Source organism: Thamnophis elegans, chromosome 1 (genome assembly GCF_009769535.1).
Source record: "Thamnophis elegans isolate rThaEle1 chromosome 1, rThaEle1.pri, whole genome shotgun sequence".
Taxonomy (NCBI): domain Eukaryota; kingdom Metazoa; phylum Chordata; class Lepidosauria; order Squamata; family Colubridae; genus Thamnophis; species Thamnophis elegans.
In genome coordinates this window covers 175,491,268-175,503,594 of record NC_045541.1, presented here as the reverse complement: position 1 = coordinate 175,503,594, position 12,327 = coordinate 175,491,268, and the positions used below count along the sequence as shown (strand labels likewise).

At 43.4% G+C, this 12,327-nt stretch overlaps 1 protein-coding gene across 5 annotated transcripts in view; it reads left to right on the top strand.

The window, feature by feature from the left end:
• Positions 1–12,327, top strand: part of STK11 (serine/threonine kinase 11) — a 122,112-nt gene that overhangs the window by 49,934 nt on the left and 59,851 nt on the right. For all 5 annotated transcript variants that reach the window (XM_032223089.1, XM_032222776.1, XM_032223011.1 and 2 more), the window contains 3 exons: positions 5,833–5,916; positions 8,665–8,754; positions 9,831–9,963. In XM_032223089.1, the coding sequence (XP_032078980.1) occupies positions 5,833–5,916; positions 8,665–8,754; positions 9,831–9,963 (307 nt within the window). The remainder of the gene's footprint in view (positions 1–5,832; positions 5,917–8,664; positions 8,755–9,830; positions 9,964–12,327) is intronic.

Below are 12,327 nucleotides of genomic sequence, written 5' to 3'. Positions count from 1 at the left end.
TACACCGATCCAGTTATATTTTTTCAGGCCAAAAACAGTCTGAAAATGGCCTGGTTTTTTTTTGCCTTTTTGGTCATTTTTCAGGTCGTTTTCAAGCCATTTTCTGGTGCTCTGGCGCCCGCGAGGACCAGCTGGAAACCATGTGCACCGGAAACCAGAAGAGCAGTTAGTGACAGCGGGTGTGCCCAGAGAGAGGCCTCTGCATGCCACCTCTGGCACACGTGCCATAAGTTCACCTTCACAGGCCTAGACATTAGTATTTAATCACAGATCTTTTTTAACATTTATATTTTATTGTGTTCTACTAATCTAGATGATAGATAGATAGATAGATAGATAGATAGATAGATAGATAGATAGATAGATAGATAGATAGGTAGATAGATATAGAGATAGATAGATAGATAGATAGATAGATAGATAGATAGATAGATAGATAGATAGATAGATAGATAGATAGATAGATAGAAAGATATAGTCCATGATGGTATGCCATACACTAAATTAAAAAATAATAATAAATAATGTCTTGACCCACAGCTCATCTGGTTTTTAGTGAACCTCCCTCTGGGTCTCCCTCCAAATATCTCCCTTTAGCAAATTTTTCCAGGTCTGTTTTGAACCTACACTAAAGCTTCAGCAATATACAACTAATTCTTCTTTTAGAGTTTTATTGCTGCGAGCTTCCCAGAGTTGTTTCAAGATGAGCAGCCATGCACATCTTTTAAAGTAAATAAAAAATAATTCGGTTTAGGTCCATCAGTCACCATTACCCTTCACTAAATACTATAGCAGTTTTTCAATAGCCACCATTATCTAGATCCGCCTTAGGTTTTGAAAGCCATTGTACCTCATCCATCAAAATGTCACCACTTCAGACCAGACTTGCTTTCCTGCGATGTTAAGATCTACCACAATGCCAGTCTCTTAGCTCCACCATCGATGAAGCTTTTGCTTTAAAAAAAAAAAAACCTCAAATAATTCCTAATCTCAGCTGCTTTTATCAGTTACCTAACCCAAACCATTTATTTGGGAGTCTGCATGGACAATCAGCAGAAGCCACGGCTGAATGCAGGCTGTCACAGCAAGTTTGGAATGTACTGAGGTGGCAGGGGATGCCAACAGCAACAAAAATGGCTGTTAGATATGTTTGAAATCATAACCATAATGAAAAGAATAGCAGCTTCTCAGTGAAAATGCTGAAATGCTAACAAGATAATCAAGACAAAAGGGAAGGTTGGGAGCAATAGAAATGGGATCAAGAAATGAATTTAAATCCCCAAGGGTGGATGAATTTTACACCAGGTCATATAGTCATATAGAAGTAAGTGAAGACCTCCATTGTTACAGAATTGGGGGGAGGGGGGGCAAAATAATAGATTTAAGCTACTAGAAGGGAGATTTCTGCTAAAAAAAAAGTTCCTACAGTAAGAGCAGTTCAGCAGCGAAACTAACAATCAAGATGTCTCCTTCATTTGATTGGCTCTAGCAAAAGCTAGACAGTCTAGGATTCCTGCACAGAGGAGGAGGTTAGTCTCTGTGACCTTCTTGTTGTTAGTTGCAAAGTTGTGTTCGACCCATCGCGACCCCATGGACAACGTTCCTCCAGGCCTTCCTGTCCTCTGCCATCCTCTGGGGTCCATTTAAGCTCACGCTGACTGCTTCAGTGACTCCATTCAGCCACCGCATTCTCTGTCGTCCCCTTCTTCTTTTGCCCTCCATCTTTCCCAGCATGAGGCTCTTCTCCAGGGAGTCCTTCCTTCTCATTAAGTGGCCAAAGTATTTGAGTTTCCTCTTCAGGATCTGGCCTTCTAAAGAGCAGTCAGGGTTGATCTCCTCTAGGACTGACCGGTTGGATGGCCTTGCAGTCCAAGGGAGACTCGCAGGAGTCTTCTCCAGCACCAGAGTTCAAAGGCCTCCATTCTTTGGCTGTCCGTCTTCCTTATGGTCCAACTTTCCTCTGTGACCTAAAGAGCCTCTTTCAACTCTGTCATTTTGTGAATGAGGTTGTGTTACCTCCATAACACCCAAGTAAGGATCAGCTCAGCTGAAACAGTGCAGTTTGCCAAAGCCTGTTCCATGAACTCCATGGATAAGCCATGGGGCTCAAATCTGAAAGTGTTTCTTCAGCCATGCTAATCTGTCCATTCAAATATTTGAACGTGTGATTGTCTCCCAACTCTGCTGGATTAGAATTTGGGGACTCAGCCAGGGCCAACCGGAGGACTGAAGTGACAGAGACAGAAAAGAGAATGAATAATCGACCAGCTAAAATAGAATTAGCCAATTGTATGTAGTTCGCTGCTTCTAAACTATTTATGGTATGAGAGTAACAACAAAAGAGAATAAATATTTCATTTGATGTTTTTTTTTATATTGTCTTTCTTCTTAGAAGTTCATACAGAGCCCTCTGCTTCCTGCACTGTAAAAACATTTTCTGCTTATTAAGTGAGATTAGATACACATGACAAAGTCACTCAGCAAACTTCCTGTTGGATTAAATACTGTGTGAAAATCTAGATTTCTTAAATCCAGGTTCAGCAAAGACTTTTGCTCATATCTGGACTAAATACGGTTGCTGATGTCTATGGAGAGTTTCAATCATCCAGCTCATGATTGTCCCAAAAGGCAAGTGGACTTCCTTGTTTTTTAAAACGTTTCGTTTTGAAAACTTTTTTATAATGTTTTGCTTCTCATCCAAGAAGCTTCTTCAGTTTGAACTGTTTGAAGTGAAACGTTTAAAAAAAAAAAAAACCCAAGAAAGTCCAGTTGCCTTTTGGAAAAAGCACCTCTGGCTGCTGACATTCCTGTTGGTGGAGTTGTCCATAAGCAGATGGCTTTGGGGCTAAGAGATTAGATCCTTTCCTCTGTCTTAGATAATGACTCTATAATGGTATTAAAAGCAGAGCTATCATCTGCACAATGTCCTTGGAACCTGTGACTGCAGTCAAACAGTAAATAATTATGGGTGCTTTAAAGTGAGGATCCTTTTCTGCGGCATTCTTCCCCCTAATGGATTATGCTGTGGGAACGTTCTGATGATCGTCCCACATTTTTCCATTCTTCCTTCCATCTTTTTTTGTTTGTTTGTTTGTTTCTGTCTATAAAATTGACAGAAAAGCGTGAAAGTATGAAAGAAAAGTGTGTAGAAACTGGTCGTTCTGGGGGAGGTATTCGGAGGGTAGGGAGTGCGGCAGAGGTGGGATTCAACCGGTTCGGACGGGATGCTAATTTTACATTTGGTTCGCCGAACCGGTAGTTGCAAGGAACTGGCTGGCCCCGCCCACCCCTCCCATCCCCTCTCAGGAGTTTCCACAGAGCCTGTTTTGGATGCCAGGTAAGTGCAGGGCCTGCGTGGAGGCTCTGGAAGGGCGAAAAAGGGGCCTGCCGGATGTTCCAGAAGTTCGGAAACGGGCCTGTTTTTCTGGCTGCATGGTCTTTGAGATCAGTATTTGATAGGCAGACAGCACGTTGGTGTTCCAACAGCAAAAGCATGGCAAACTGCAAGTAGTCCTCGACTTATGGCCACAACTGAGGCCAGAATTTCTGTTGCTAATCAAGGTAGTTATTAAGTCTGGCACATCTAATTTTACAACCTTTTTTTTTTTTTTGGACAATTGTAAAGTGAACTACTAATGAGTTGTGTGGTCATTAAGTGAATCCAGTCCATTGACTTCGCTCGTCAGAAGCTGACTGGGAAGGATGCTCAGAAATACAACATCTGAATTTTTATCATGTAACCATGGGCAATGGTTTGTAAGTGTGAAAAACAGACCATAAGCATTTTTTTCAGTGCCACTATAACTTTGAATGATCACTAAATGGATGGTTGTAAGTCGAGGACTACCTGTATGATTATCTGAAGGATCAACATTATGCTGGTGTTCAAAGAAATGCAACTGGCTGCAGTCATTTGCATTGGCAGTCCTGCAGCATTAATTCTGGTGGAATTGCCTGGAAAGAGACCCAGGTTTTCCATGACCAGGGAGGCAAAGTATGGCCACAAGGATGCTGAAAACAGTCGTAAAAGTGAGAACCAGTAATAAGTCACTTTTTTTCCAGTTATGTTCTAATTTTAAGTGATCATTAAGTGAATGGTTGTAAACTGAGGGCTACCTGAATATGTTTCTCTAGAGTACAGATTTGTACAGACTTCTGTGCAGTTTTGATCACGTGACTATGGGGATGCTGCAATAGTCAGTGCAAGGACCGTCATAAGTCACTTTTTTCAATGCTTATTCTACAAAGAAACATATACACATGCATACATACACTAGATAGATACTCGTGCTTCGCTATGAAATCATGTGGTCGGGCCAGCCCACAGTCACGCGTTGGCCACACCCATCTAAGGCAACTGGCAGTTGGAACAGAGTTTCTTTCAGGTGGAGAGGGGGAGTAGAACGTCTTAACTCCTTAGCATCGATGCGTGTATATACATACACACACACACACACACACACAAACACACACTCTATAAGAAATACTGATGATCTGATGGTCATTTCAAAAAATCATATCGTAGCGAGCACCTAGAAGCCAAGAGGAACATACGTGCCAAATTTCAAGTTTGTAGGCTTTACAGTTCTGGAGATTTTGTGATGAGTGAGTGGTACTTGGCTTATATATATATATATATAAGCCATACATATATAAGCCAAAATTAGTAAATATACTAATCTGCATACATCCGACTAATATATATATATATATATATATATATATATATATATATATATATATATATATATGTGTGTGTGTGTGTGTGTGTGTGTGTGTGTGTGTATATGTATGTATATGTATATGTACATATGTGCATACAGGTCTCTTGGGATGAGCCGATAGACAGAGAAAGGAAGCAGTATGCTTCCTCCCATATTTGGGCATACCAAGGGTTGTGACATAAAAATACATATTATGTACATGTATATATCGTTACAACACAAAAGACTAATGGGCACACAGCTAGTACCTCAGCCATACAGGATGTTACGAAACAGCCGACTAATCTGCATACATCAACTCCATCAACTAATCAAGATTGAAGGAGCCGAGGTGGCGCAGTGGTTAGGGTGCAGTACTGCAGGCCACTTCAGCTGACTGTTATCTGCAGTTCAGTGGTTCAAATCTCACCAGCTCAAGGTTGACTCAGCCTTCCATCCTTCCGAGGTGGGTGAAATGAGGACCCAGACTGTGGGGGGCGATATGCTGACTCAATTTGCTAAAAAATCTGTAAACCGCTTAGAGAGGGCTGAAAGCCCTATGAAGCGGTATATAAGTCTAATAAATAAATAAATAAATAAAGATGTAACAACACAGCCAACCAACCCGCTTACAACAACAAAGCCTTGGCAACGTTTCGGCGAGGTCTCACTCACCATCTTCAGGCTGGGTTTTGGGCTTAAAGCGTGGTCGGAACTGCCGTCTTTCTATAAATCTTGGTGGGTGGGTGTGGAGTGCTGGCGTTGTTTCAGTAAGTGGAATGATTGGTTGTGTGGTTGTATCATGATTGGTAGATAGGTGCTGGCTGTGTGTCCATTATTGTTTTGTGTTATAACGGCCTGGGTGGTGGGTGGGGCTCGTAAACGAGTTATATATAGTACATACATATGCACATACATATATTCCTTGACTTAAAACCATTCGTTTAGTGACATTGGACAGTCACTAAATGAATGGTTGTAAGTCAAAGACTACCTATATATGTTTCTCTGTGCAATAAGCAATTCAACATAACATAATTTCATTCCTAGAGAGGAACTTTACTGTATTTTTGCCACTGGGCTCGTCTCTTCACCAATACATTTTCCTCTCTTTTTTCCCCCCTTCCAGGGAAATACAACTCCTACGGCGGTTGCGGCACAAAAATGTGATCCAGCTAGTTGACGTGTTGTACAATGAAGAGAAGCAAAAAATATATCCTTCCTTTGGGCTCCCGTACTGAATTTTCCCTACGAAGATCTGGATTCCCTGGTTTTTCGTCTTCCTTATTTCCACATGTCCCTCTCTGGTTTCTAATGATGTTTCATCTTTCCACAGTGAGATGCCTTCTATACTGACAGGCGTCCGTCATCCAGTGTTGTTTATGAGTGATGGCAGGAATTCTCCCCGCCTCCACTATCTAAGATCCTCTTACTGGCAAATGTCCAGAGCCAGATCCCAACCTTCTGCATGCAAAGCAGATGATGGACCATCTCCAAATCTAAAAACCACAGTAGAGCTCTTCTAAGGCCATGTTTCCCAACCTCGGCATCTTTGCGTGGACTTCAGCTCCACAGCGGAAGCAACTTCTGGTTTTCAGAGAAACTAGAGCTAAATGCGGTCACAGGACTGCAGGAGGCTGCAAAAAGCTGCAAATGTGGCCAAGATGACTGTAATAAACTGTAATTTAAAACATTTCATTTTTCTACCTGTCCTCACATTTGCAACCAAATTTTGTGTGCCCAACAGCAAAACCCTTCAATGTGGAAAAAAAAAGAGATCTGGTCATCGTAGGAGGGTTCAAATTGACTAATTAAAATCATGAAACTGAGTTTCTAAACTTGTGGTTGGCGTGGATCAACAGCCATTCCCCACAGCCAACTGGCCATCGCCAACTCACTGCAGCCAACTTGTCGCAGCTAACTTGCTGTGGACAATTCGAACTCCGTGCGGACTAACTCCGTGCGGGACAACTCGCCGGGGGCAACTTAACGTAGGACAATTCGCCACGGGACAAGAGTTGCACTAATATCGAAGAAAGAGTGGAACAGAATCCTTAAAGAAAGAATGCCAAAGGAGGGACAAAATGAAGAGGGAGTGGCAAAAATGAAAATATTTTTAAAATTATTTTAAATCATGACATTGAATTGTTGAATTGTCCCACAGCAAGTGGCTCCATGACAAGTTGCCGACGTTGAGTTGTCCCGCTGCAAGTTGAGCATTGGAAGTTGGACATGGCGAATTGGTGGCAAGCTGGCCATGGCGAGTTGTTCCATTCCGCTTTGGGGAAGCCTTGTGCTGTGAAGAAAATCGGCCCAGGGAGAGGCAGCTTGTTTAAGCACCCTCTCTATCCTGTGAGGGGTCAAATGAAAGGAAAATAACAGGTCAGGTGCAAGGTACTGTAGGAAATTAAGAGATAGGGACCAGTTTATCTTGGCGGCATCTCCGTCTTTGCATTGTGTCTTCACTTAGTAGCCGTTTCACTTGGCCATCAAATCATTGGGACAGGACATGATCTGATCAAACATAGAATAGAATAGCAGAGTTGGAAGGGACCTTGGAGGTCTTCTGGTTCAACCCCCTCCTTAGGCAGGAAACCCTACACCACTTCAGACAATTGGTTATCCAACATCTTCTTCAAAACTTCCAGTGTTGGAGCATTTACAACTTCTGGAGGCAAGTTGTTCCACGGATTAATTATTCTAACTGTCAGGAATTTTCTCCTCAGTTCCAGGTTGCTTCTCTCCCTGATTAGTTTCCACCCATTGCTTCTTGTCCTGCCCTCGGGTGCCTTGGAGAATAAATTGACCCCCTCTTCTCTGTCATAACCCCTCAAATATTGGAAGACCGCTATCATGTCTCCCCTAGTCCTTCTTTTCATTAAACCAGACATATCCAGTACCTGCAACCGTTCGTGCAACCAATCGCTAAATGAGGAGAGGGTCTAACCTTTAATTTGCTGATAGCATGACATTCCTTCCCACCCCTGGCCCCACCCGAGACTTTAATTGCTTTGTCTGTAAAAAATAGATAAAGAAATTTAAAGTCTGTTCCTTTACCACCTTTTATAGCCAAGAACAAATTATAATTAAAGGCAGTCCTCAATTTACGGCCACAACTGAGGTCATAGTTTCTCTTGCTAAGTTGTTAAGTGGGTTTTGCCCCGTTTTACAACCTTCCTTCCCACAGCGGTTAAGTGAATCACTGCAGTTGTTCAGTTACTAATACGGTTGTTAAGTGAATCTGACTTCCTCATTGACTTTGCCGAAGGTCAAAAAGTGATTACACCCGTCATAAATACGAACCAGTTGCCAAACAGCCAAATTTTGATCACGTGACCATGAGGATGCTGCAACAGTTAAATAAATGTGGAAAATTGTCATGAATCTCTTTTTTCAATGCCGTTGTAGCTTTGAATCTCTTTTTTCAATGCCGTTGTAGCTTTGAATGGTCACTAAATGAATGGTTGTAAGTCGAGGACTACCTGCATAATGTTAGAAGAATTAGCACTGTTTATCTTGGTTTCCTCTAATCAGCCACCTTCCATGTATTTGGATTAGAATTCCCATACATGCTTCTTCTCTTGTCTTATTTGTATCCCCTCCCCCCTTTTGGTTGCTAGCCGCCCCAAGTCCCTCGGGAGTGGGGTGGCATACAAATTAAATAAACATAAACATAGTTTCTTTCCGTTGGCCTGGGCTATTTGGAGAGCGTCCATAATCCATTTACAACGTCGAGTTCTTCCTTTGCATTCAGAAAGTCCCTTGTGTCAATCACAACGACTCCAGTTAAAAATGGATCCGTGGAGGAGGTGTTGGGACAGATGGTTCTTCTGCCTCTTGAGCTGAGAACGGTTTAGCGTAGACTTGAGTGGCCTTAGATGCTGAAATACTGTCAACCAGTGGAAGGCAGGTTTCTCTCTTTTTAAGTCCCATCCCAGGAACTTCCTTAACTGTTTCTCACGTATATGGTGATGGAGTATTGTGTCTGTGGCATGCAAGAGATGTTGGACAGCGTTCCTGACAAAAAGTTTCCAGTCTTTCAAGCGCACGGGTAAGTAGCATGCGTGCTTCCCAGTTCCCATCACTCCCATTCGCTGAGGAAGCCTCACTGTGGAAATAGGGAAACTGGACTGGTGGTTCATGATCATCTCTGATCATCACGAGAAGGGGAACTTAACTATTACTTGCAGTTCAGGGTTTTTTTCCTCCTCTTGTTGAAGTGAAGGAAAAATCCACATGCTTCCCACGCAGTCTTGGGTTCAAGCAGTGGCTGGATCTAAGCCAGTTTAGTTTCCAGGCCATCTTGACTCCAGTGAGGTGGTTGATCAGATGCTTTGAGATTATTTTATTGATTTATTTGTATCCTGCTGTTAAGTATGTATGTATGTATGTACCCTGTTTCCCTGAAAATAAGACCTCCCCGGAAATATTGCAACACATGAGGTGACCATGCTCGCCACCTCTTGCACCTCAAAAATAGTAAGACCTTCCCGAAAATAAGGCCAAGTACATATTTCGGGGGTCAAAAGAACATAAGACCCAGTCTTATTTTCAGGGAAACACAGTATGTATGTATGTGTGTATGAATGAATGAATGAATGAATGAATGAATGAATGAATGAATGAATGAATGAATGAATGAATGAATGAATGTATGAATGTGAACGTATCTTAACATACCATCCTCATCCTGTTTACCCCACAACAACAACCCTGTGAGGTAGTTTGGGCAGAAAGAGAGTGAGCGACTGGTCCAAAGTCACCCCGTTGACTTTCATGCCTAAGGCAGGACTAGAATTTATCATCTCCTGGTGATCGGCCAGAAGTCACCTAGCTGGATTTCATGCCTAGACCTTGGTGACTAGGTCTCCTTCTAGCCTGAGGCCTTAACCACTATACCAAACTGACAGCTCATGACATAATGCAAGCATCATTCTATAAATTCTTAGTTACTGTTCTCTTTCAAGGTTCCTGATATGGCACAAACATTGTAAGATTCCTGGTCAGAATCAGACTCTGAATCACAGCTAATAAACCCGAACTGCTTAACAACGTAGATATTGCACTCTGCTTGCTCTCCAGAAACTCATTTTTTCCCCACCTCCTTTTCCCCCTGCCTCCCCACAGGTACTTTTGCCAGCTTATAGATGGCTTGGAATATCTGCACAGCCAGGGCATCGTACACAAAGATATCAAACCGGGAAATCTTCTGCTAACAACCAATGGGACTTTAAAGATATCAGATTTAGGTGTGGCAGAGGTATGCTTTTGAATGTCCATGCCAGATGTGAATTGCTATAGCTATCAGATGGCTTTAAGGCGGGATTGGGCAAATTTGTGGTGGACAAAACTATCTTTGGCTATTGGTCATCCAAGTTAAAATGCTTCCTCTACAATCAGAACGCCTTGTTACTAGGGAGCCATAGCAGGAACAGATAATAGCAATAGCACTCAGACTTATATACCGCTTCACAGTACTTTAAAGCCCTCTCTAAGTGGTTTAAAGCCTAATTCCAGGGGTGGGATTCAGCCGGTTCAGACCGGTTCAAGCAAACCGGATGCTAATTTTACATCTGGTTTGCCAAACTGGTAGTTGCAAGGACTGCCTGGCCCTGCCCACCCTTCCCCTCCCAGGAGTCTCTACGCAGCCCCTTTTGGATGCCAGGTAAGTAAGTGCAGGGCCCGCACGGAGACTCTGGGAGGGTGAAAAATGGGCCTTCCAGAAGTCTGGAAATGAGCTTGTTTCCAGCCTCAGGAGGGCCTCCTGTTTCCGGGGGAGGCCGTTTTCACCCTCCTGGAGGCTTGAGAAAAGCCCGGGGAGGGTGAAAATTCCCTCTCCCCTAATGATGCAGGAGGCCAAGTAAGCTACGCCCACGCTGGCCACGCCCACCCAGCAACGGCAGAAAACCGGTTGCTAAAATTTTTGAATCCCACCCAACAATTGAGGTCCTCATTTTACTGAATGGAAGGCTGAGTCAAGGCTGAGCCGGCAGGATTGAGCTCTTTGAGTGAGCACTAACTTAGCCTGCAGGTATTGCATTCTAACCATGCACCCGTGTAGAACACATGTGGGTTTCCTGGAAGCATCACATTGTGGCTCTTTTGGACAGCACAGTTCTAACTGGAAGGATCATTGGATTTCATGCCGGTTTTACAGCATGCTAGCTGCAGCTTGACTGCAGCATCCACTGAAAACATTAGTTTACCACCAATATTTAAAATGGGAGGTCAGTGGTTAAAGTGCAGTACTGTAGGGTAACTCTGCCCACCGCCAGGAGTTTGATTCTGATCGGCTCAAGATTAACTCAGCCTTCCATCCTCCTGAGGTCAGTAAAACGACCCAGATTATTGTTGGTAATATGACGACTCTGAACTGCTCAGAGGGTGCTGTAAAATACAGTGGAGCTATTTGTTTATGCTCCATCGCTATTTGCTATATGCCAAAGTTCCCCAAGCTTTCCAGCTCTATGGACCAGCGCAGGGGGAGGGAGGGGATGGTTCTGCACAAGTGGCAGGCAAGTGTTCACTTGCAAGCAACGCCATTCGCACAAGTGGCATCCACCACTCGTGCAAATGGAGCATCCGTGCATTCGCTCATCCACTGGTCATGCAAGGGGAAATGCACATACGCTCGGCCACTGCTTCGGGCAGCCCGGTTTTGAACAGCCGACGGTCCGATAGTGGGGGTTGGGGACCCATGCTATATGCTATATTGCTATTTTTCCCTCTGATGTAGGAGACGGGAAATAATCTTAAAATTCAGGGGCTTTTTTTTTTGTCTTTTGGTTAAAGTGAGTATTTGGCTAGAATAATTGCTTTGGAAATCTTAAGATAACCCTCAGCTGTGGGCCTTTGCCCTGCTGTTGGCTGGCTCAGATTGCTTGGCCCTTGCTTGGCCCTTGGATAAGGCATCTTTTATACTGTGCATTTATTTCTCTGAATGTGTACAGTAGGGTTTCTCAACCTTAACAACTTTAAGATGAGTGGACTTCAACTCCCAGAATTCCCCAACCAGCCCGAGAGGTGCAAGTTGGGGGAATTGCAGTATATCTGAAAACTATAAAAATTACAGGGCAAAGTTGACGATGTCCATTCTTAAACTCCTGAAGCTTTGCAATTGACCGCTGTCTTCAGTCATCAAACAGTTTGTTTTGAAAGCCAGAACCCAAGAAATTTGGCCAAACCGAGACAAATCTCTTTTCTAAGGTCAGGGTGATGTTGGGTGGTGATTGCTTTCAAGTATTTACATCTTATTTTTTTCTCTGAAGCATTTTTTTTTTACTGAGTAAGGCAGAAATTCAGTTTTACTCCCAGTCTACACCGTGGAGAGTGGGATAGTTACTGGGGCTGCAAGGGGCCCTCAGAACCCCCTAGAATCAAGGGTGTGAAACTCACTGCGCCATGTTGCTGTATTGTGACCTATCGAGATGTTTTCCCTCTTCACAGAGCTGGGGTGAGTGTGGCCCGTGTCATTGACACCCCCGCCCTAGATCAAGGGTCTCCGACTTTAGCAACTTTAAGACCTGTGGACTTCAACTCCCAGAATTCCCCACCCAGAATGGCTGGCTGAGGAATTCTGGGAATTAAAGTCCACCCACCTTAAAAGTTGCCAAGGTCAGACACA